The 27,328-nt window shown below is 40.1% G+C and overlaps 1 protein-coding gene across 1 annotated transcript in view; it reads left to right on the top strand.

Annotated features, from left to right (window-relative positions):
• LOC126193291 (uncharacterized) overlaps window positions 1–27,328 on the top strand; it is a 75,010-nt gene that overhangs the window by 34,430 nt on the left and 13,252 nt on the right. Inside the window, exon 3 of the mRNA XM_049932675.1 lies at window positions 10,697–10,837. Within this exon, the coding sequence (XP_049788632.1) occupies window positions 10,697–10,837 (141 nt within the window). The remainder of the gene's footprint in view (window positions 1–10,696; window positions 10,838–27,328) is intronic.

Raw genomic sequence — 27,328 nt, 5'->3', positions numbered from 1 at the left:
GACTGCATACAGTACCATATATTCACTGGGTGGCAGAAAGTGGAACTATTATTTTTTTCAACATACTCCATGAACACAAAGTGAGTGAATATATTTATGGTGTTTCAGTGTCCTGCGCTATATATAGCCCAATTTTTGCACTCAGAACACTGTCAGTTTAATTATAACCATCCAGTAAATGTATGCTGCTTTCATAATCTCACTACATTTTCAAGATTTACTGGTTAGATTTTTTGATAGGTGCTAAGTGCAACTACTGAATGAATGTTTATGTAATTATTTTTGATGTTACTGTGTCCATTTCAGCTTCACACTATGAACAAGTGCAGGTGTATCATCTGGATATTTTTTGTGGTAACAAATAGTGCTTCCTGATGTCTGAAAGTTCATTCTGACTAAGTCATAACACCTGATACACATAAACTTAATTTAAAGTAAAGATGACCCATTGAATTGCAGATAGGCACAATGAAATGAATGTTACGCATTATAGCTTTTGGCCAAAGCCTTATTCAGCAAAGAAAACACACACACACACACACACACACACAAAACTGCTACCACTGGCAGCCCTGACCAGAATGTATCTGGCATATGAATAGCAATCTGGAGTGAGGCAGGGAAGGGGAGGGGGGATAGCAGTGTGTGGGTGCGAGCAGAGAAGAGTGCAATCTGGCAGGGCATACAGAGACTAGAGACTGCCACGCATAGTGCTGAAAGGTGGGGTGGGGAAAAACAGGAAGCAGAAAAGGGGAAAGGATGGGCGAGTACATTGGCAGAGGGAATGAGGGCAGCACACTGGGGACAGAAGGTTACCATAGGTTGAGTCCAGGATAGTTTTAAGAGCGGAAATGTGTTGTAAGGATAACTTCCATCTGTGCAGTTCTAAAAAGCTGCTGGTGGAGGGGAGGATAGAGATGGCCCAGGCTGCAAAGCAGCCACTGAAATCAAACATGTTATCGACCAGTCTTGGGGTGGCCATTCATTCTGGCGGACAGAAGGTTCGTCGTCATACCAATATAAGAAGCCGTACAATGGTTGCTACAGAGTTGGTATACAACATGGCTGCTTTCACATATTGCCTGGCCTTTCATGGGTTAAGAGAAACCTGTGACAGGACTGGAATAGGAAGTGCTCGGTGGGCATATTGGGCAGGTCTTGCACCTGGGTCCTCCACAGACATATTATTTCCGTGGCAAGGGGTTGGGATTGGGAGTGGCACAGGAATTGACTAGAAATTTTATGGATGTTGTGAGGGGGATTGAAACCACTTTTGGAAGGGTGGAAAGGAATCCAGGTAGGATGTCCCTCATTTCAGGGCTGATGATAGATAATCAAAGCCCTGGTGAAGGATATGTCAAAATGAAGGTACTGTTGGTGGTTGATGGGTTTAACTTGGAAAATGTGTGAATGGAACCATCAGACAGAAGGAAGTCAACACCTAGTGAGGTGGCATGCTGGGTTGTGGAGGACCAGGTGAAAGAGATGGGAGAGCAGGTGTTGAGGTTGTGAAGAAATGAGGATAGTGTGTCGTATCATTGAGTCCAGAACATGAGGGTATCGTCAGTGAACCTCAACTACACATAACCTAATTATAGTGTGGGGTGGTACTGGGTGATGAAGGGGACACGCTTTTGTAGCTGGATCTTGGGGATGGGTGGAGGGGGGGGGGGGGGTGGTGTGGAAGATCTATTTGGAAATTAGGTCTGGGGGATAGTGCCTGTCTGTGAAGACCTAGGTGAGACCTTCACATATTGGACAAAGGAGTTCATGTCACTGCAGATACACCATCCCCAGGTGGCATGGCTAAATGGGAGGTATCTTTTGGTGTGAAAGGGATGACAGCTGTCACAATGGAGGTACTGTTGGTGGTTGGTGGGTTTAACATGGAGAAAAGCGTGAATGGAGCCATCAGAGAGGAGGAAGTCAAGATCTAGCAAGGTGGCATGCTGGATTGTGGAGGACCAGGTGAAGATAATGGGAGAGTAGGTGTTGAGGTTGTGAAGATTAGATTAGATTAGAATTACTTTCATTCCAATTGATCCGTAGTGAGGAGGTCCTCCAGGATGTGGAACACATCAGAAAAACAACAATACATGACAAATATTTACAACTAAAACAAATAAGCTAATGTACCATTCCACAGGTCCCAAGTGGAATGATCGTCATTTTTTAATGAACACTAAGAGTCATTTTACAAATACTAATGCACTGAATTTAAAATAAAAAAGTTTTTTATTTATTTATAAGGTAATAAACATGTAATACAATTACTGTAATACTTATGTACAATGAACACATTACTGCACTGAAATGGTGCAGAAGTTAGATTACACACACACACACACACACACACACACACACACACACACACACACAAATTTTCAATGAACACATTACTGCACTGAAATTGTGCAGAAGTTATGTTGTACTTATATACAAATCAGTTGGTTTTACTAAGAAATTCATCAATGGAATAGAAGGAGTTGGCCACCAATAAATCCTTTAGGCTTCTCTTAAACTGAATTTCATTGGTTGTTAAGCTTTTTGTGGCTGCTGGCAAGTTATTGAAAATGTGTGTTCCTGAATAATGCACACCTTTTTGTACATGACTAAGTGACTTTAAATACTTGTGAAGATTATTCTTACTTCTAGTATTGATTCCATGCATTGAGCTGTTGGTTTGAAAAAGTGATATATTTTTAATGACAAATTTCATTAAGGAATAAATATATTGGGAAGCAGTAGTTAGTATCCCTAGTTCCCTAAACAGGCTTCTGCAGGATGTTCTTGAGTTCACACCACATATAACTCTTACTGCACGTTTTTGTGCCCGGAAAACTTTAGCTTGGCTTGATGAATTACACCAAAAAATAATCCCATATGACATCATGGAATGAAAGTAAGCATAGTATGCCAGCTTTTTCATTTTTATATCCCCTATGTCTGACAAAATTCGCATTGTAAACAGAGATTTGTTAAGACGCTTCAGCAGTTCTGTGGTGTGCTCCTCCCAGTTGAATTTATTATCAAGCTGTAATCCCAAGAATTTAACACCGTCCACTTCTTCTATCTTCTTGTCATCGTATGTTAGACATATACTCGTGGGACACCCCTTACAAGTTCTGAACTGCATGTAGTGTGTTTTTTCAAAGTTTAGTGACAAAGAATTGGCTAGGAACCAGTGATTAATGTCCACAAATATTTTATTGGCTGATCTTTCTAAGACTACACTTGATTTGCTATTTATTGCAATGTTTGTATCATCGGCAAACAAAACAAACTTGGCATCTGGTAATGTTACTTATGAAAGGTCATTGATATACACAAGAAAAAGTAAGGGCCCTCAAAATGGAACCTTGTGGGACCCCACATGTAATTAGTTCCCAGTTGGATGATGCCTGATAGCTTGATACATGTCTCTTTCCTAATAACACCCTTTGTTTCCTGCCAGAGATATAAGATTTGAACCATTTTGCAGCATTTCCTGTTACACTATAATATTCTAGTTTACTTAAAAGGATATTGTGATTTACACAGTCAAATGCCTTTGACAGATCACAAAATATATCAGTTGCCTGCAATTTTTTGTCTAATGAATTAAGCACATTTTCACTGTAAGTGTAGATAGCCTTCTCAATATCAGAACCTTTTAGAAATCCAAACTGTGACTTTGACAGTATGTTATTTGAGATAAGATGGTTATAAAGACGACTGTACATTACTTTTTCGAAAATTTTTGAGAATGCTGGCAACTGTGAAATTGGACAGAAATTTGATGCTATTTCTTTATCTCCTTTCTTAAACAGTGGCTTAACTTCAGCACATTTCAGCCATTCAGGAAATATTCCACTGATAAACGACTGGTTACACAGATAGCTTAATATGTTACTTAGCTCAGAATCACATTCTTTAATTAACTTTGTTGATATTTCATCATACCCACTAGATGTTTTTGATTTTAAAGATTTTATGATGGACATTATTTCTGTTGGGGTAGTGAGGGTCAAATTCATATTATGAAAGTTACTTGAAATATCTGGTCTAAGGTAATCCATAGCAGCATCTACTGAACCTGACAACCCTATCTTTTCAGTAACAGTTATAAAATGTTTGTTAAAAAGTTCTGCAACACTATACACATCTGTCACCAATGTATCATTTACTCTTAATGCTATTTGTTCCTCTTCATGTCTGGTTCTACCGGTCTCCTCCTTCACTATATCCCATATTGTCTTTATTTTGTTATCTGATATGACTATCTTTTCCTTGTAATATATTTGCTTTGACATCCGTATTACAGTCTTTAATATTTTGCAGTATTTCTTATAATGTGCTATAGCATCAACATTGGAAATGTTTCGGATTGACAGATACAGTTTTCTTTTTGTTTTACAAGAAGAAATGAGAATAGGGTGTCTTGGTGTAGAGTCCAGAACATGAAAATATGATCAGTGAACCTGAACTACATATGACCTCCAATTCCTGCTTAAAGCCTTAGGCCATTCCTAGAACCTCTCTGTGAATCCATTTCTGTTCTCATCCCTGTGACACACCACATACCTACCTTCTACATGCTCCCCAAAATTCACAAACCCAACAATCCTTAATGCACCATGTGTAGCTAGTTATTGTGTCCCCACTGACAGTATTTCTGCCCTCACTGAGCAATGACCTCCAACCAATTGCCTGTAATCTAGCCTCCCACACCAAACATACCAACCAGTTCCTTCACTGACTGTCCATCATCCCCACCCTTTTACCTCCTGACTCTTTAGTCATCACTGTTGATTCCACCTCCCTATACACCAACATCCCTAATGTCCATGTTTGTACCACTGTGGAACACTACCTTTCCCAATGTCCTTCAGATTCCAAACCCTCTGCCTCATTCCTTACTGAGTTCATCCTAACACAACTACTTCTCCTCTGAAGGAAAGGTATACAAACAACTCTGTGGCACAGCTATGGGCACCCACCTGGCACCCATCTATGCCAGTCAGTCTATGGGCTATCTAAAGAAGACCTACTTAGCCTCCTGAAACACCAAACCCCTAGTCTGGTTCAGATATCTTCATGATTTGGACTCAAGGTCACAATACGCTATCTTCATTCCTTCACAACATCAACACCCTCTCTCCCAACCACTTCTCCTTTTTTTTCTTCCTCAATTCAGCGTGCCTCCTCCTTGGGTCATTGACCTCCTTCTCTCTGATGGCTCCTTCCATACTTCTGTCCACATTAAAGCCACCAACTGCCAACAGTACTTTCATTTTGACAGCTGTCCTTCCTTCCACACTGATAAATCCCTCCCATACAGCCTGGCCTCCTGGGGATGGTGTATCTTCAGTGACAAGAACTCCCTTGTCCAGTCTGCTGAGGATCTCACCCAGGCACTTTCCCCCAGACCTAGTTTCAAAACAGATTCCTGTACATTTCCCCTGACATCCCAAAATCCTCCCACCACCCCCAGGAACCAGCTACAAAGGAATGCCCCCTTCATCACCAAGTAGCACTCTGGACTGGAACATGGTCCCGGCAGAGGTTTGAGTCCTTCCTTTGGCATGGGTGTGTGTGTTTGTCCTTAGGATAATTTAGGTTAAGTAGTGTGTAAGCTTAGGGACTGATGACTTTAGCTGTTAAGTCCCATAAGATTTCACACACATTTGAACATTTTCTGGACTGGAACAAGTGAACCACATCCTTTGCCAGGGCTTTTATTACCCATCATCATGCCCTGAAAAGAGGGGCATCCTACCCAAGATCTTTCCCATCTCTCCTAAAGGGGTGTTCCCTTGCCCTCCAACCTCCATAACATCCTAGGCCATACCTATACCACACCCAGTCCCAACCAGTTTTCATAAGGATCATGTACCTGTGGAAGACCTGGACACAAGATCTGCCCATTCCACCTGCCCAGCACTTACTATTCCAGTTCTGTCACAGGCTTATCATACCCCATCGGGGGCCAGGCCACCTGTGCAAGCAGCTATGTCATACATCAGCTTTGCTGAAATCATTACACAGCTTTTTACATTGGTATGACTACCAGCCAGCTGTCCACCATGCTTTCCCTTTCATTGCTCCTTTCCTTTTCCACTCTTTTCCTTTTCTGCTCATCATTTTTCCTCCTCACCCTATCTCCTGACTCTGCACTTAGCAATCTCTAGTCCTTGGACACTCACTCAGAGAGCACTCTTGCATTTCCCCACCCATACCCCGCTATCCCTCCCCCTACCCTGCCCCAATCCAGATTGCTATTCACATGACAGTCGTATTCCGATTGGAGCTGCAGATGGTAGTGGTCATGTGTGTGTGTGAGGTGTGACTACTTGTGTGAATGTGTGTGTGTGTGTGTGTGTGTTTTAATTGCTGAAGAAAGCTTTCCCTGAAAGCTATAATGTGTAACGGTTTTGTCATTGTGCCTGTCTGTAACTCAACAAGCCGTCTTTAAGGTGAGTAGCAACCTACTTTTCCTAACATTGATGATATTACAACCTGGAGTTCCATTGTTTGGTTTGCACTTAATTTAAATTATCTTTATCATGTTTTCAATTGTCTAACAACATCTGTTGCGCAAATTAACATTTTTCTTTTCATAATTCTCATTTTTAGGGAGTGTTCAGCCATGATTATGTAGCAATAAGTTATCTGCACATACTAGCAGCTGATGATGACAACATCCTAAACAGATATCAACTTGGAACAACTACAACTTTATGTATCAACAGCAGTAGTCTTGTACAAATGCACTGCATGTAAATGATAAAGAAAACTGAAGACATAGTCTTCAATTTAAATGCATCGAATCAGGTCATTAACCAGCAGAAATTCTTGATTTTCATACTGACCAAAGAATATACAGGCAAACTCCCCAACCGAATCTTTTGGTACTATACTTCTTACATAAATTGGGAGGCCATATCAGCAAAACGCTCTTATTTTATGAATACTTTGCCTTCTTCCATTCATATCTGACCTGTGAAATTCTACTATGCAGAACTCCAGTGGTGCAATTATAATATTTTAATGGCACAAAAAAGCAGTTATACTCAATTGACTTGTCATGCAGCAGACCAGCAAAGATCTGCCACAAACCTACACACCTTAGCGTCATGTTTTTAATAAGCTCCTACAAAGTGTACATATTGTGTGTATGAATAAATTTAAAAAATAAGATTATAAAATGGATTGAAAATAAAGAATAATAAACAGTGAAAGAATTTCAAGACAGGATAATATAAAATCTAATTTTATGGTAGTAAGCTATTTAACATAATAAAATGTGGTACTGTACAATTGCAACGTTAAACAAATCGGTATGTGGTAAATAGCAATCTTGTGTGCAAACATAATGTATTACTGTAACTGTATTAATTAATCATTGCAAATATATTAATATAATGTGTAAAGTATGATTTTCAAACAGAGTAATTCTGTAATTACAGTTACATGCAAACTTTGATGACACCAATTGCTTGGAAAATGCTCAGAGGAGACAAAATCTGTTCTACTCCAAACTGTAATAGTACTCTTTTTTTGGGTTGCACATTTGTTCTTGGAGAGATGACATGTTTGGAAATACATACTTAAATAAGCTCTGATGAAATGTTTCATAAATTAGACTGTTTAAAGTGCCCATCTTAGAGAATTCTGTTGTCACATGAACACACATTTTTCACTATATACATCAGTTGGAACTTAAATTGTGCCAACACTGCTGTGGAGAGATTACACAATGGAATCTACTGTTGTTGCTCATTGCACACATTGTTGACATACCTGCCTTACCTCCGAGCAAATGGACTCACCCATCCCACATCACCAGCGTGCACACAATCGAAGGAAACACAGTCACTTGTGAACGAGTGGTCTAACATAACAGTGTCGCTATGTTTTCGAAACAGAAACAGTGGAGTTGGATCAAGATTGAATATGCCAGAGGTCATACAGCATGACACTGTCTTCAAGGTCTTCAAGAGGCATACGGGGAATCAGCATTGCCATACAGAACAGTGGGACATTGGGTAAAAACCTTCAATGAAGGTCAGCAAACTGTGGCAGACATGCATCGGGCAGGTTGTCCTAACATCTATAAAGAAGAAGTGCATGCTGTTGCCGCATTAGTGGACAGTGATTGACACCATACAATTTGTGAGCTCATCCATGAAACAAGATTAGTGCAAACGACTGTACTTCGCAACCTTAAGGAATGCCTGGGCATGGGAAAAATTGTATCACGATGGGTTCCACATGACTTGCGCAAATGCAGAAATGGATGCGTTAAGGCAGTGCTCAGACACACTTGGAGCACTATGAGCACAAAGGAGAGGCTTTCTTATACCGTATAGTAACACTGGATGAGACATGGACCCCATCGTATGAGTAAAAACTGAAAAGCCAATCCAATGAATGGTGTCATTATGGGTCGCCACGAAACTCAAAAGTGCATCAGAGCTCCAGTATGGTGAAAGTTATGGTGATTCTCCTGTACGACTGTGATGGTGTTATTCTAACGCATTATATTCCTCCATGGCAGACCATCAATGTACATTATTACTGGTCATTTTTGGAGCATCACCTGCGAAAGATGCAATGACACTTTCTGCGCAACCCACCGATCATTTTGCACAACAATGAGTGGGCGCATGCAGCGCAAGCTGTGGCTGCTGTGTTCAGTCGATGGGACTGGGAAGTACTGTACCATCCACCATACCCCCCAGACTTAAGTCCTTGTGACTTTGATTTTATTCGAAGATTAAGGAACCACTTCGTGGCATTTGCTTTAGAACTGTTCCATAGATTCGACAGGCAGTTGACTGCTTCATTCACGCCATCAATAGAACAGGCTCTGCTAACGGGTCACTGTGCCTTCCACATCACTTGCAATGGGTTCTACACAATGCTGGTGACTACTTTGAAGGACAGTAACAGGTGCAAACATGTGACTCTTTTGACCTGGTTGTGAATAAATAGTTATCACTATTTAAGTTCCAACCCTCGTGTTGTGGATATTGATACATTTTTCATCAGTGGACTCTCTTAAATAATTACTGATGTCACTACCATTGTCACTCACTTGAAACTAAAGATCTTGATAATTTATGGGAATTGGAATCAGTTCTCATTTGCTACATCAGTATAGTAATTTATTTGTCCAAGTATCATTTTACAAAGTGATACGGTTTGTTAGCTTCCTGTAAGGAAAAACATAATTCATATATGTAACCATATACATAATATTATTGGCAGGAAAGTTGCTACTCACCTTATAACAGAGATGCTGAATTGATGATAGGCACAACAAAAAGACTGTCACAAATTAAGCTATCGGCCATTAAGGCCTTCATCAACAATAGACAACACACACACACACACACACATGCAAACACAACTGATACACATGACTACAGTGTCAGGCAACTGAAACCATATGGGAGTAGCATCTCCAGTGCATGATGGGAATGGTGATTTTCTGGGGGTAAAGAGGAGGCTGGAGCAGGGATGGGGAGGGATAGTATGGTGGAGATGGTGGACAGTGAAGTGCAGCAGGTCACATGATGGGCAGGGGAGAGGCAGGGAGGGGCGGCGGGGGCGGGGAGGGGGGGGGGAAGTAGTGAAAAGGAGAGAAGTAAAAAGACTGGGTGTGATGGTGGAATGACAGCTGTGTAGTGCTGGAATGGGAACAGGGAAGGGGCTGGGGGTGAGGGCAGTGACTCATGAAAGTTGAGGCAAGGAGGGATATGCAGGTACATAGGATTTATTGCAGGGAAAGTTCCCACCTGCGCAATACAGAAAAACTGGTGTTGGTGGGAAGGTTCCATATGACACAGGCTGTGAAGCAGTCATTTAAATGAAGGATGTCATGTTTGGCAGTGTGTTCAGCAACAGAGTGGTCCACATGTTTCTTGGCCACATTTTGTTGGCTGCCATTCATGTGGACAGACAGCTTGTTGGTTATCATGCCCACATAGAATGCAGCACAGTGGTTGCAGCTCAGTTTGTAGATCACATGACTGGTTTTACAGGTAGCCCTGTTTTTGATGGGATAGGTGATGTTAGTGACCAGACTGGAGTAGGTGGTGGTGGTGGGAGGACATATGGGACAGGTATTACGTCTAGGTATGAGCCAAGAGGTAAGGGGTTGGGAGTAGGAGTTTTTTAAGGATGGATGAATATATTGTGTAGGTTCGAATACCAGTGTGGGAGGGGTGGGAAGGATAGTGGGCAGGACATTTCTCATTTCAGGGCACTATGAGAGGTAGTCAAAACCCTGCAGAGAATGTAATTCAGTTGCTTTGTATAAACACTTAAGCAACAGATTGACAAACTTCATGCTTGCCAAACATAGGATATAGCTCTGGTGCTCTTCTTGTCTTCTTCCCTCTCCCAGCCACATGACAGACCATTGCTGGTGGAGTTGTTACTCAGACAGTGCCACCACACCTTGCTTCAGTTTCTGTGCCACTATGGCAGGTGGTGCCCACCACCCAGACAGGCAAAAAGCATCACAGTAATGATTTGGTCTTTTACAGATTGTATGGTGGATGGAGGCAGTGGGAGCAAGGTACTGTTATACATTTTCTTGGATGTTCTATATTTCTCTTGCAGGGACTGAGATGTTTGCTGAGATGCCACCAAAATCAAATTCATCCATGTGAACTGTGTGATCCTGCCACAGGCTATGTGATTTCAGATTATGTACCTGCCTGAATGCAGCAGCCATTGCTGCATCTGACTCCTGTGGGCCCCGCACTGTCAGCACTGGTCTCGGAGCCAATGGGAGTCGACACTCTTTCACATTTGTCTCTGTCTCGACAACCACTGTCATCTCGGGGTGAGTTCTACTTTCTGGTGGCTGTCGCACATGCAGTCATTGAGATGCCTCTGTGTTCATTTGCTACTCTGCCTCTGCATATTGGCTTGTGCCCTCAGTTCAGTTTTTTGACTGGTGATATTCTGAGGCACAGATGGGAGATCAGCACTGATCTTAGTTTTGGCTCCTGTCTCCTCATTGCCACCAGCATCCAGCCCTCCCCAGCATCATTATTCACCCATTTACACTACACAACACAGGTGTATAGGTATGATGACAGGGGGTGGGGGACAAGAGATGTGGTATTAGATACCGATAACATCCCACGGGCATCTTTAAGTTGGCAATGGAATTGCAAGTTTCCATCAGATGCTGACAGCAGTCATGCTGCATCTGAAGGACCCACTGGGGCATGCCCATTGAGCCATGCCTCCAGTGGCTTGGACTACAGGTACCCTCTGCTACTGGAGTTTAGGATGGCTGGTTGCAATCACTCAACCCATTTGCACTTGGGGCCTCTCGCTTCATGATGCTACACAGTCACGGCTCTGACACCAACATTCATGCTGTAGTGCAGGGAAGCTCTTCCATGTTGACAGTGTGATAGATGCACTTAATTTTTGTTGCATTATTTGTAAGGAGACTTCCTACACTTGGAGAAATACAAGTTAAGCAAATCTTTTGTTTGTTGTGTTAACTTTTTCACTAATCATTTCTGCTCCTGTCCAGCTTTCCTACAATGACAATTGCTGCACTGCTTTTGTAGCCACCTCTCCTTTCTGTTGTATATGTAGCCATCCACAACAGGTCGCAAGTAATACTTGTAATCAAAGTATTAAAATTAATGTTCACCTTACATGTACAAATTAAGTAACATATATACAGCTATAATCCAACCCTAAGACTTATCTTAGAAGATAGATTAAGGAAAGGCAAACATACATTTCTAGCATTTGTAGACTTGGAGAAAGCTTTTGACAATGTTGACTGGAATACTCTCTTTCCAATTCTGAAAATGGCAGGGGTCAAATACAGGGAGTGAAAGGCTGTTTACAATTTGTACAGAAATCAGATGGCAGTTATAAGAGTCGAGGGGCATGAAAGGGATGCAGTGTTTGGGAAGGGAGTGAGACGGGGTTGTAGCCTATCCCCAATATTATTCGATCTGTATATTGAGCAAACAGTAAAGAAAACAAAAGAAAAATTTGGAATAGGAATTAAAAGCCATGGAGAAGAAATAAAAACTTTGAGGTTTTCTGATGACATTGTAAATCTGTAAGAGACAGCAAAGGACCTGGAAGGGCAGTTGAATGGAATGGACAGTGTTTTGAAAGGAGGATATCAGATGAACATCAACAAAAGCAAAACAAGGATAATGGAATGCAGTCAAATTAAATCACGTGATGTTGCGGGAATTAGATTAGGAAATGAGACACTTAAAGTAGTAAAGGAATTTTGCTATTTGGGGAGCAAAATAACTGATGATGGTCAAAGTAGAGAAGATATAAAATGTAGACTGGCAATGGCAAGAAAAGCGTTTTTGAAGAAGAGAAATTTGTTAACATCGAGTATAGTTTTAAGTGTCGGGAAGTCGTTTCTGAAAGTATTTGTATGGAGTGTAGCCATGTATGGAAGTGAAACATGGATGATAAATAGTTTGGACAGGAAGAGAATAGAAGCTTTGGAAATGTGGTGCTACAGAAGAATGCTGAAGATTAGATGGGCAGATCACATAACTAATGAGGAAGTATTGAATAGGATTGGGGAGAAGGGGAGTTTGTGGCACAACTTGACGAGAAGAAGGGACCGGTTGGTAGGACATGTTCTGAGGCATCAAGAGATCACAAATTTAGCATTGGAAGGCAGCGTGGAGGGTAAAAATCATAGAGGGAGACCAAGAGATGAATACACTAAGCAGATTCAGAAGGATGTAGGTTGCAGTAGGTACTGGGAGATGAAGAAGCTTGCACAGGATAGAGTAGCACGGAGAGCAGCATCAAACCAGTCTCTGGACTGAAGACCACAACAACAACAATCTCAAATATTAATATGAACATTGTCCGTATCGTGGAATTCTTTTCTACTGTAGCATAGATCTTTTTGTTAGCCAGTCATATAATTTTATTTTGAATCTTTTAAATGGCAAGGACCAAGCAGTGAGAGCAAACATGCAATAATTTTGAGGACATTCACTTTATAGAAATTTCCTGTAATTGCTAGACTATGCCTTTGGAATGTAAATATTTGCCTTATTTCTAGTATCATGTTTGTGAATTGTTTCCCGGATAACACCTTCTTTAATACTATTCCTGACTAAGTATGCTGATGCAGATATGCAAAGTCACAGCTGTTAGTAGCCTAAGCCTGGTGAAAAGAGGGTGATCTATAGGACAAGTCTTCCCTATTACATGGACTTTTTTTAATTTTTTTAAAAAATGTTACTGATATGAGGAGAATGTCCCCATGCAAGTAGGCCATACAGTATATGTGATAAAAGCCTAAATATGTCATATGGGGATAATTATTATTGATGATACCTCTCAGTTTCCACATGAGGTAGAACACTCCTGAAATCTTTTAACAGACTTTGTTGATATGCTCTTTCCAATTAAGTTTGGTGGGTAGAAGAATGTATTTTTTTGTGGGGGTTGGGGTGATATTTCTCAGGCTCTTGAGTTAAGAGAGACCCATCTATTATGAGGTAGAATGAAAGCAAATAAATTACAAAGATGCACTGATCAGTCAGAATATTATGACCACTAACCTACTGTTGATATAAACTGATCCAGGTGATAGTAGTGCTACCTGGCGAGGGATGACTGCTAGGCAGACAATGCACGATGCATGTACTATCTGTGAGCATGCTGTCTGCGTGAAGAGTGGGAAGACACATGATCTGTCCAAGTTTGATCGAGGGCAGATTGTGATGACGTGCAGGCTCAGCATGAGCATTTTGGAAACTGCACAACTTGTCAGGTGTTCAGGAAGTGCTGTGGTGAGTCTTCAACACGTGATGAAACCAAGATGAAACCATGTCCAGACATCGTGCAGTTGGACAGCCATCCTCCATTACAGATGTCGGATGTTGTATACTAGGCAGACTGGTAAAACAGGATAGGCAGTGAACTGTGGTGGAACTAACATCAGACTTTAATGCTGGGCAGAGCACAAGTGTACCTGAACACACAGTGCACCAAACACTCCTAACAATGGGTCTCCACAACTGATGACCCATGCATGTGCCAATGTTAACAATGCAGCATCAGCAACTATGACTGAAATGGGCATGTGACCATCATCACTGGATGTTGGTGTAGTGGCAGAGCATTGTATGGTCTGATGACTCCTCAAACCTCCTTCATCATATCAATGGAGGGGTGAATCCAATGTCTTCCAGAGGAGCAGCTCCTTGACACCTATGCTGTGGGATGGAGACAAGCAGGCGGGGTCTCCATTATGCTCTAGGAACATTCAAGTGGGTATCCATGGGTCCAGTAGAGCTTGTTCAAGGCAACATGATGGCCAAGGAGTATCATACTCTGGTTGCTGACTGTGTACTCCCCTTCACAATGATCATGTTTCCCTGTTGGCAGTGGTTTTTTCAACAAGATAATACACCATGTCACAAGGCCATGAGTGTGGTGGAGCAATTTTGAGGAACACAGATACAATTGATTGCTGGCCCCCCAGCTTGCCAGATATGAACCCAAACGAACACATTTGATTTGATTGAATGTGGCATCAGAGCTCATTGCCCCCCTCCCCGGAATATATGGGAATTAGGTGGTATGTGTGTGCAGATGTGGTGTTAACACCCTCCACCAACCTACCAAGTCCTCATTGCTTCCATGCCATGACTGTATTTCATTCTGTGCAAAATAATGCTTTTTCTCATTGTTTACATTTATGAGTCTATGCTGTTTGCAAAACCCCCTCCATAAGAAAGGTGATAGAAGAGATGTCAGTAATCACCAAGGTAGTTTACTATTGATGTCATTTCTCAAATTTTTTGAGAATGTGATTTACTCTAGAATAACGTCATTAGTATATGATTGTTTGGGCTTCAGAAGAGTTTCTAAGCATAGAATGTCATTTACTTGTTCACTCACCAAATTTTACAAGCATTAAATAACAAAATAAATAATGGTTGGTATTTTCCATAATTATTTACGGCATTTGACTTCATGAATCACAATATTCTCCTAGTAAACTAAGGTTTTATTGAACTGATGGTATAGGTAAACAGTGGTTGTCATACCTAACCAAAAGAATGCAGAAAGTTGTACTTATTTATTCAACCAATGTAAGCAGGAGAAATTCTTCTGACAGGAGAAAAATCAATCTTAGTTCCAATATTGTTTCTCATACATTTAAACAACCTTCAGTATAATATACAAGAAGCAAAATTAGATGAAGTATGTTCAGTCCTGCACATCTAGAGGTGCAACATCACTGATAAATATAAAACATTGTGAGGAAGTAATAACTAGGTAAGAAACTTCATAATTTTTATGTATATTGATAAGAATATAAACAGGAAAAAATGCATTTGTGAACTCCTATTAAATCTGTGCAGCCACCTGTGCACTTGTCATAATAAATAAATTGAATAACCTTATGACCACGGTAACGATTTTCAGGTGTTGCCTTTTTTCTCAGGGCAAATTAAAGCTCTTTGGAAGAATACCATGGTGTCCATCTCGCCTCTTGTAGCAAAAAGACACTGTTTTCATGCTCCCGTTTCCCTTTTTTGGATCTTTATTCCTTTTTTCCTCCAACCACGTCAATAATCTTTCTTTTTTCCCTTTTTTTATTTTACTGTAGCTTTTCACTAATCATCTTGGGTGCATTTTATTACTTGCAAAATTAAAGGCTTACTTGATTAATTCTATTTGTATATGATTTTGAGTCAATATAAAATATTTAACCTTCAATTAAAATCTCCCCAGCTTGCAGTGAACATGCTAATAGAAAGTCCACTTGTTTCAGCAAATGTGGGACTGAAAGTACATCTGCAACAATGGAAAATAATTGTGTGTATGACAAATCCTCTTTCTCTCATTTTACCACAATAAATAGTCTGCAACAATGCAAATGACAATGATTGTATTATGTTCTATGCTTTTAATTTCACCAGAATCAGTATCCTGCTGTTTGTGACTAAGTTTGTTATCAAACAAGTGTACGTATAGATTTCTCCATGCTGAATGCATCCAGGCCCAAGTTTTTGTCCTGGCTTTGGAATTCAAAGAAGGTTCCACAGAAACTAATGGAACTGTTAAGCAATTCAGGAATTTTGTTATATGAAAAACACAAGTGAGATCACATCCAGACAATATATTTAAAGCTCTAAACATCAAAGGAACAATACTCTTCAAACAAACAAACCACAGCAATCTCTGTTATGAAAAGAATTTAACAGTTTTCTTCAAAGAACCAAAATTTGTTGGAATTCTACACTGATTTGAATGCAGCTCTTACACAAGCAGGAATTCCAGTCAACAACATGAACCATCCAACCTTCACGGAATTTCTTCAAAAATACACAGCAATGTCAACACCCAATGCGAGTATTTTATGAAAAAACTACATGAAGACCTTTTACCAAAATACTACACAAAGAATCTATTAGAAAGTGTCTGACTGCAATATGGGAATCATTATGGATAAAACCATAGACGGAAAGGAATTATATGTTTAGACATTTTAGTTTTTCCATTAGCCATGTGATACTATGATTGTAAACTAGTTCAGATCATCACTAGTACCATATTGCTGAACAATACCTTCCTCTTGCATGGATGGATAGCTTTAGTAGGGTGGGCCACATTGCATAAATCTTTACGTTGCTGATCCTGGGTGAGCAACTTATGAAGTGGTGATTATTGCTCATCACAGGAAAATTGGAGAAACAATGTTGCCTGAAGGCAAAGCTGGCTGTGCAGATGAAAGCTACTCTTCTCTCACAACTAGGTTTTCACTGGATGTGTGTGTTGGCCCTTCTATTGCACATAACACGACACACTCAAAAATGGAATTTAGTGTCATGAGAACTGTTCTACTCAGGCTCTCAACTATGGATTACTCATTCAGGATCAATAAGATTAAGCTTCCTGCACTTTGGCCCACTAAACTGAAGTTGTGGTTAATACAAGTGGAAGCCATCTTTCACAAAACATAGTATTAGTGATGATTTTGACAAGTTTACACTGATACTGTAATAGTTGGACTTTCATGTGACAGAGAAAATTTACCAAGCACAACAACATCAATGCTACACCATACTGAAAGAGGCCTCATTGCAGCACTATTTTCTGTCACTAGAATCGCTTGCTCAAAGTTATAGTGGGCAAAAAATATGCAGACAAGTCCCCCTCGCAAATATTGCAGTTGTTACAAGACCTTTCATCAAAACAGAACTGTTGTCTGAGCAGTCTTCATGTATCTTCTGGGTACACAGGTTGCTGACCGATGTCAGAGCAATTATTTCTTCTTTTTTTTTGAACTGCCACTAACTGATTTAGCATGTAAAGCAGGCACAATTGTGGTTGCATTAAGTGATGGAAGTGTGTATACATCAGTTACAGAGCTGCTCAACAAATTGCTAAGCAGCTCGTGTTGAATTCACAGGCAGTCTGGAAAAACAGTTAAACAATATCAAGGCTATGCAAGTGCCCCAACTTCAATGATGATTGCTAGAGAGTGTGCAAATTTGTTGAGAGAATCACAAGTGCCACACAAGCTGCACATATACTATGGTCTCATCGGTAAACCATTTGTTTCACCTTTTTGTGCTAGATCTATGGTCATTGATGCTGGGTCTGAAATTAGTGTGTACCCAGCAGAAATTTCAAAAAAATTCTACTTATGGAGAGAAGAAGTTTACACTGCATTTGGACAATGGATTCTGCCCTAGGTGTACTTTCTTGGTGGCTGAGGATGGATGGTCCTGTGATTGGCTCTGATTTCCTTCGACATTATCAGCTAATGCCTGATTTCATAAATTGCCATTTACTTCAAGTGACCTCTGTGGCATCCTCTCCTCATTTATTCTATGAGCTGTGTTATGTGATGCAGAATGGGGCCATAATGGATTTAACAAAGATGTCCAGGCATCTTGCGGCAAACATGCCGGCTTGTCAAGACACGCTCCGGCACCTGACTCAATGCAGAATTCACATGCATCCATTATGTGAAAGGAATTCAGTATCTCATATGTTTGAACATGCCTCACTTGAATCTTAACAAGATGAGCTTTTGAATCAGAGGATCATGTACCATTCACTGAAAGCCAACCTCAGTGGAATCATAATGATTTGTGATGAGGTACAGAGAGAAAAAGAATAATTACACAAGGAAAATGCGTCTTTTTGATCTTGGTTGTACGCTTACTGAAGGAATTTGAATGTACTATTTGGGGGTTGCAAAATCTGTGCCACAAAAATGGTTTGCAGGAGCTACAAAACAAGCATCTCAATGTGCAGTCTTAGATTAGATTAGATTAGATTAGTTTTCGTTCCATAGATCCGTGCTGAGGAGATCCTCGTGGATGTGGAACATATCAATTTTTTTTAAGCTGAAATAACAATACTAATAGTATGAATATATACAATACATCATTTGTTTCTATTAAGAAATTCGTCAATGGAGTAGAAGGAGTTGGCCACTAGTAAGTCTTTCAGGCTCCTTTTAAACTGATCTTTATTTGTAACTAAATTTTTTATGTTTACTGGCAAATTATTGAAGATGAGTGTTTCTGAGTAGTGGACCCCTTTTTGCTTTTAAGTCCTTGTGCAGATCATTTTTGTTCCTGATATTGTATGTATGAACTGAGCTGTTTGTTGGAAAATGCGATATATTATTTAGAACAAATTTCATTAATGAGTAAATATACTGAGAGGCAGTAGTTAGTATACCCAGTTCTTTGAAGAGGTTTCTACAGGACATCCATGAATTTACTCCACAAATAATACGTATTACACGCTTTTGGACTCTTGAAAACTTTTGTTTGACTTGAAGAGTTACCCCAAAATATTATACCATATGACATTATGGAATGAAAGTAGGCAAAGTATGCAAGCTTTTTCATTTTTATGTCGCCTATGTCTGCTAACACTCGAATTGCAAATACAGATTTGTTAAGGCGTTTCTGCAGTTCTGTGGTGTGCTCTTCCCAACTGAATTTATTATCAAGTTGTAATCCCAGGAATTTAAGACTGTCAACCTCTTCTATCTACTCTTCTTTGTATTTTATGCATATGCTGGGTGGAAACCTCTTACAGGTTCTGAATTGCATATAGTGAGTCTTTTCGAAGTTTAATGTCAGTGAGTTGGCTTTAAACCATTTATTAATATCCATGAAAATATCATTAGCAGATCTTTCTAGAACTACACTTGACATACTATTTATTGCAATACTTGTGTCATCTGCAAACAAAACGAACTCTGCTTCTGGCAGTGTAACTGATGAGAGATCATTAATGTACACAAGAAAAAGCAATGGCCCTAAGATGGATCCCTGTGGGACACCACATGTAATTTCTTCCCATTCTGATGATGACTGATGACTTAATTCACTAGTCCCTTGCACTGACACCCTTTGTTTCCTGTTAGTGAGGTATGACTTGAACCATTTTGCAGCACTGCCTGTGACACCATAGAATTCTAATTTACTTAAAAGGATGTTGTGGTTCACACAATCAAATGCCTTTGACAAATCACAAAAAATACCTGCTGCTTGTAATTTGTTATTTATAAATTAAGTACATTTTAACTGTAGGTGTAAATAGCCTTCTCGATATCAGAACCCTTCTGAAATCCTAACAGTGTTCTTGATAATATGTTATTTGTGGTCGCATGGTTGAGCAGCTGCCTGTACATTACTTTTTCTAAAATTTTTGAGAATGCTGGCAAAAGTGAAATTGGTCTGTAGTTTGATGGTATCTCTTTATCCCCTTTCTTGAATAGAGGCTTAACATCTGCATATTTTAGCCAGTCAGGAAATGTCCCAGTTATAATTGACTGGTTACACAAGTAACTTAGAATTGTGCTAAACTCACAAGAACATGCCTTAAGTAACTTTGTTCATATTTCATCGTACCCACTAGAATGCTTTGTTTTTAAAGATTTTATTATGGACGTTATTTCTTTTGGTGAAGTGAGTGATATATTCATGTACTTGAAGCTATTTGTGAAGGCTAGTTTCAGATATTCAAGGGCATTATTTACTGATCCTGAAAGTCCCATTCTATCAATAATGGATATAAAGTACTTGTTAAATAGATTTGCCACACTATGCCCATCAGTTACTAATGTGTCATCTACCCTTAGTGCTATTTGCTCCTGTTCCTTTCTGGTTCTACCAGTCTGCTCTTTCACTATATTCCATATTGTTTTTATTTTATTCCCTGACATTGCTATCTTCTTCTTGTAGTGCATTTGTTTAGACTCTTGTAGTGCATTTGTTTAGACATCTGAATTACTTTTTTTAATGTTTTACAGTATTCCTTGTATTTAGCTAAATCATCAGCATTGGAGCTATTCTTGGTCGACAGATACATTTTCCTTTTTGTCTTACAGGAAATCTTTATTCCTTGTGTAATCCATAGTTTCATTATAGACTTCTGTTTAATTTGAGTAACTTTTAGAGGAAAACAGTTTTCAAACATGGTACTGACATTGTTCATGAATGTGTTATATTTTTCATTCATGTCATGAGCACTATAAACATCTTTCCAGTTCATATCTTTGAGCAGTTTTCTAAAACACTCAATTTTTGGTTGATTGACTACTCTCCTGTACTCAGATTTAGCAGTCTTGGTAATCTGCTTAGAATTTACATCTAAAACAAGGAGCTGCATGTCATGATCTGATAGTCCATTTATAACGGGTTTTATGATATGATTTCGTTCCTTTGATTTGTCTATAAAAATGTTATCAATGGCTGCCCTTGAGGATTTAGTGATCCTAGTTGGAAAGTTTACAGTGTGAGTTAGATTGAAAGACAACATTACTAACTGCAGTGAATGTTTACTGGAAGATTGCATTAGAAAATCTGTATTAAAGTCACCAGCAATCAAAATTTCTTTGTTTCTTCCTGTTAAATATCCCAAAAGAGCTTCTAGATGATCTAAGAATAGATTATAATTTCCTGCAGGTGCTCGGTAAATAGTTATTATTATATAGGATCTGTTATGGAACTCTACTTCTGTTGCACATGCTTCTAGATGCTGCTCTAAACAGAATTTATTAATGTCAATGTTCTTGAATTTATGGCAGTTTTTGATAAATGTGGCAACTCCTACTCCATCCATATCTACGCTGCAGAAGTAGGAAGCTAGCTTAAATCCTGAAATATCTAAGGTCTACTAAGTTCACTTCAGCATTTGATGACCACCTTTTTCTAGAGCTGCTTCAAGAATTACCTGTGCTCACTGACTCTGTTGTGTTGGGTAAAAGATGCCATCAGCCTAAACAACATCACATTTGGACTACACCAGGACAATCAGTTTTGTTACAACCTTACTGGCTGCCACTGGACAAGCTTCTTCCTGTGCAAGCAGACTTTGACGAAATGCTGGTAGAAGATACTATAGCTACATCCCTAGATACATTCCCCTAGATGTAGTATGAAAAAAAGAATGGCTCTTAGAGGTTATATAGAGATTATAGGGCTTTAAATGTCTGTGGCATCCCTGATAGATATCTGAAACCTAGTATAGCACATTTCAGCAGTAATGTGGCAACTACCTATTTGTTCAATGTAACTGACTGTGCAAAGGCATTTTCACAAATTACAATGGCTACAGTGGAGAGTTTATAAGACAGCTGCCATGACACACTTCAGTTTCTTTGAGTTTTAATTTGTACCTTTTGGACTAACAAATGCAGTGGAAACATGGCAGTCTTTAATGCACAAAATGCCCAGAGGATTACAGTTTATTTTCTGTTACATGGATGACATTTTACTTTTCTCTACAACAAGACATACAGAACATTTGTGAACGCTATTTCAATGTTTGGAATAGTACCTCTTTTTAAGTAACAGAGGGAAATGTGTTACTGAAAAAAAAAAAGAGAAAGTGCATTTTTTCAAGATATGGTCTCTCCAATGCAGGAAGTTCCTGGGTGGAGGCTATTTAGCAGATGCCATTTGCCTCCTACATTCAAGTGACTATGAACATTCATAGGGAATAGGAAACTGCTATTGACAGCATTTGCCTTGTTTGGCTATGGTACAGAGCTGCTCAACAAATTGCTAAACAGACAAAACACATCTGGCAGTAGGCAAGTACCACAGACCCCAGAAGTTGAGGCTGCCTTTCATGACTTAAATATGGCACTGTCTAAAGCTATTCTGCTGTAGATGCTCCCCTAGCACTGAAAGTGATCTAGCCAGTAATATATGACCAGCAGATGGCAACTGCTTGTGTTATTCTCAAAAAATCTATGTGAGCAGCAACATATGTGTAGCAAAATTGACAGATAGCTACTCACCACCTACCTGGCTATCAAGCATTTTTGACATTCCATCGAAGATCAGCAATTCACAATACTCACGTATTATAAACCACTGACAACAATTTTTAAGCAAATGACAGACCTCTATTCACCTGCTAATGCTGACCGACTAAGTTTACAACTGATATACAACATATATCAGCCAGAGACATTGATGTAGTAGACTGCCTTTCTCACAACTGTGCCAGTTTGAATGTTATTAAATGGGATGATGTGGCCACAAAACAGGAGGGTAATGCTTTCCTCCAATGTGTCCTCAAAAATCATGGACCAACAGCTTTACAATTTGGGCATGTGCCACTTCAGGGCATATGACAGGGACTATAGTGTGACATAACTGGAGGAAGTCAGTGGTCATTCACCCCTGAAATTTGGTGGCAAACATTTTTTGTATTTGCCACAACCTCACTCATCCCAGTATCAGAGCAACTGCCAAACTGGTAACTACAAAACCAGTTTCGCCAGGAATACAGAGAGAGAGTGTCATGCTTTGGCACTTGTGTGCAAGAGTTGCCTTGCCACCACAGCAAAGTAGAGTCAAGCACATGTTCATGCCACTCAATTATTTTCACATGCCGATAGCAAGATTTGCCCACATTCACATAGACGTTGTAGGCCACTGTCTTATTCTAATGGATACTGCTGCCTTTTAACAATCATTGATAATTCTATGAGTTGGCTAGAAGTGGTACCTATTTCCAATATTTCTGTTGGTTTGGTGGCCAGGGCATTAGTGCAGTCAAGGTTTGTGAGATTTGGTATACAACAAACACTTACGGCGGATAGAAGGCAACAGTTTGAAGGGCAGTTGTTTTAGGATTGATCTGGCTCTGTGAGGGCACACACATTCAATCAACTGGCAACCATCTTGCTAGCAGTGGTATGGTAGAGTGGAAGCATCACACTTTAGAGGCAGCCTTAAGATGTCATAAGTTGTCACGGTTTGATTCATTGCTGGTAGCACTACCGGGGTTACCCACAGCAATTAAAGTATGTATAAACCGTTCACCCATACAGATAGTGTATGAAGAGCAGCTACGGCTGCCTGGTGACTTCATCATGCCTATGTTACTCCATTCATTGTCATCGCAGGTTTCTACAAATTTTCTACAACTGTCTTCACACATGTGACATGTCTGGCCACTCAATATCCAGTTAGACATGGTGAATGGAACATTTTCATCCTTAAAGACTTGCAAAGTTGCCAGTTTGTGTGGCTCAACGACGATTCCATCTGGCCTCCACTCTCGTCTTCTACTCCACGTCCTTTAACGTCATTTCTAGGAAAGGAAACATGTTCGTCATTTACAAGAGTGGCAAGCAGAACACTGTATTAATTGAATGTCTGAAGTCTGCATACATAGGTGATGGAGCACTCCTCACTTTCAGCACTCCAAAATCTCAGCTTTCACAGGCACTAGGACCAACAGGAGATACCTCTAAGCTTCCACAGAAGCCCAACCCTACACCAGTTTTTATGTGCTCTGGCAGGCTAGTAAGGCGCTTGTTCCAGCAGGAAAGGTGCTCCTGGTTTTGGCATCTCATCAAGATGCTAACCCAACTCAGTAGATTGAGCAGCATAGCCAATGGCCAGTCGCTTTCTCACTCCACATAAGAACACATGTTGAGGTGACAGTGGGTGATTGTGAACAGGATTTGTCACCACAGTCTTTGTGCACTGTTGATACAAGTTATGGAAAAAACGGCCCAGCTGTGTTTTGCCAATGTGGCCAGCTACAACACTGCTGATCACTTCTCCCCAAAAAAGTTCTTTGGGATGAAAAGAAGAAAGTTAGGTACAAATCATTTCAGCTTGTCACTTTAGCATGACAGACTTCAACTGTTTGGGAAAGGGGGGTGCTCATGTAATGATGCTGATAGGTGTCATGTCATCATCAGCGTGAGCGTGAACATTATTGCAGACTCAACTGCTATCTTATCCATATTGTTGTCTATGGCGTATGTGACAGATGATGGTATCATAGTAATGAGTATGTATACTTGAATGCAATAATTTTGTGTTTTGTATTATTCACTGGGATCCACATTATATTAGGGTGAAGTAATAACAATCCCAATAGTTTCTGGCCATTACTGATGTATCAATGATGACTGCTTTGTTAATATCCGGAAGGCACAAGAAATTATCACTGGGACCTCATGGAACAAAACTTCATTTGCATCTGCCAAAGGAATGAGGTGGCACATAAGAAGTAGAGAATATAGATTAGATAAACACACAATCTCACATAGATAAATGTACCTACAAAAAGAATGTTACTTTTACTCATCGTAACTACAAGAGAATAATCATTGGTTAAAAAATAACACCAGAACTATTAGTTCTCAAAACAATATGTAAGCTCTGTGGCAATGGTGAAATATTCAATGTAGCACCCCTGGTGGCTGGCATGGAAAGCCAACTGACAGCAGTGATGCAAACGACACCATGCTCACACAGAACACACGCGACACTTCACTGCACTGACGGAAAGTGAACTTTGTCTCTACAGCTGCCCCCTTGGTGGAAGTGGAGCGCTGTCCAAGTAACACGCAGGGAAGCACACATGCCATCTCAGTCTCATTGTGCAAGGTGATGGTGGTACTGCATCAGTAGGAGGTGGTTCTGTGACCGTCAGAGGTAGTTCTGGAACAGCCAGAGGTGGTTCTGCAGCAAGGTAGGTGCTGTTGGTGCTTGAGCAGGAAGCTGTAGTCATGAATGGTTGTAAGCAGGATCCTTGTGCAGAATGTAAACTGGTTTCACTCTATCAATTGATACTGTAGACAATTTTCCATTTAGCAGTATTTCGAAGGCGTGTTCTCCTCATTGCAGGTCAGTGTATGGTGGTTGCAGCCCAGGTCTGATGACGCCTGTTTGGAGCATGACTCGAGTGCAGGACGCTAAATCATGACGAATGAAGGTAGCAGGAATGCCATGTCTCGAAACTTGGAGAGGGCAAAGGGGAGCAACATGTTCCCTGAGCTTAACTATAAAGTAGTTGTGATCCTGACCAAGTGTCTGTGGCAGTGGTACTTTGATGAATTCTTCAGGAAAACGCAGCGTTTCACCGTAGACTAGCTCTGTGACTGAAGTATCCAAGTTGGGTTTGTACGCCATCCGGAGACCCAGTAAAATCATCGGTAATGCAGTAGTCCAGTCTGATCCCTGGCACACGATTGCTACCTTGAGTGTGTGACGCCAGTGCTTGACTAAAACATTACCTGCCAGATGGTAACTCGTAGCCTGGCAATGCACTGTGCCAAAGGACTTGGCTGATTGAGAGAATAGTTCAGACTTGAACTGGTGCTGTGATCTGTTCTCACATGTAGTGGGCAGCCAAAGCGAGAAACCGAACTTGAGGTGAACATGAAAGCTATTGCTGGTGATAGGCTTAGATGTGTCACTGCCAATGTACTAGTCACAACTGCAGATAGCATGGTTTGTGTTCGACACCACCGGCACATCGCTGCATGCTGCTACTGACGTACTAATTGCAGCCTGGCCTGTAGCATGCAATATCAGTCTGCCAAATCAGCCACTGAGCCCAAGGGCCTATCAGTCTGCGAAGTTATAGTGGCTTGTATGTGTGATAGCAGATGGCAACTGCACAACATATGCCTCAGGCTACGAGGCAGAGTACTGATGTCTACCTTGCTGCACAAGTGCCATAAAAACTGTGATGGTTTGCAGTCTCCCATGTCTTCTTGAGTTAACACCTGACATATATGCTCCTCCTCTGATGCAGAAACTCATCATATCAGCTCAGCCATCAATCTCTCGTATATGTTGACTGCCGGCGTTGTGGTGATTACATCTTATACTTCCACGGCATAATTATGGTCTAATTGACTGACAACCAAAGCAAATTTTAAGGAGTCCATAGTAATATTGCCACAGAGGATGCTGGCTTTGACTTGCACAAACCAAAGCACAAGATTATGCAGCCAGAACGGGGGTAAGCGCACTACAAGCCTCAATACTGTCAGAATTATTTCTTCTGATGATTCTGTCGTACCGTATCCAGTGTAATTGCACCTCTTGGCATTCTTCTTGCTTCAAATCACACTGGGGTCATCACTTTGGTCGTTACTGATGTATCAATGATGACTAGTTTGTTAATAGCTTGAAGACACAAGAAATTATCTCTGGGACTTGTGGAACAAAACTTTATTTGTGTCTGCCGAAGGAAAGAGGCAGTGCACAAGAATTAATGAATACAGATCAGATAAATACACAGCTTTACATAGATAAATGTATCCCTGGGAAGAATGTTACTTTTACTCATCGTAACTACAAGAGAATAATCATTGACTAGAAAATAACACCAGAACTATTATTTCTCAAAATAATGTGTAAGCTCCATGGCAGCTCTGAAATATTCACTGTGGACTGCAGTGCCCCTGGCAGCTGGCACGGAAAGCTAACTGACAGCCATGATGTAAACAAAACCATGCTTGCACACAACACACATTACACTTCACTGCACTGATGGAAAGTGAACTTTGTCACTACAGTTTATAATATACTATATAGATGTTTGTTGCATTATAACAAACACTGCATTCTCTGGATTCATGATAGCTTGTATGTTTTACAGAATTGTATTTTTCTTTGATATTATGAACATTTTATTTAACTCTTTAGTTGCTACAGACCTGATTACTGCATTCTGTGATGAGTGTGGTTTTGTTGTGGCTATAGTGCATGCTTAATGCTGCTACTTTTGCTGATAAATGGCATTCCAGCTGCTATGAGCAACTTACCATCCAATTTTAAGAAAATTACTCAATCAAAAAAATTGATTTTTGTGAATCTTACACTCTGATATCTTCATTCAATAAAAGAGTGAATTTCTTTTTATTGTTCATCACAGTTACTGTGCTGCATCAAATTAAGTAAAACATTGCATGAAATTTTAAAGAGTTTGTAGAGGTAAAAATGCATTATATAAACTTGGCTCATGGTTGATCTCAGCTCATACTTTGTCATGT

This window comes from Schistocerca nitens, chromosome 1 (genome assembly GCF_023898315.1).
Source record: "Schistocerca nitens isolate TAMUIC-IGC-003100 chromosome 1, iqSchNite1.1, whole genome shotgun sequence".
Taxonomy (NCBI): Eukaryota; Metazoa; Arthropoda; class Insecta; order Orthoptera; family Acrididae; genus Schistocerca; species Schistocerca nitens.
Note: the sequence above shows the minus strand (reverse complement) of the source record. Positions and strands in the feature narration are given on the sequence as shown.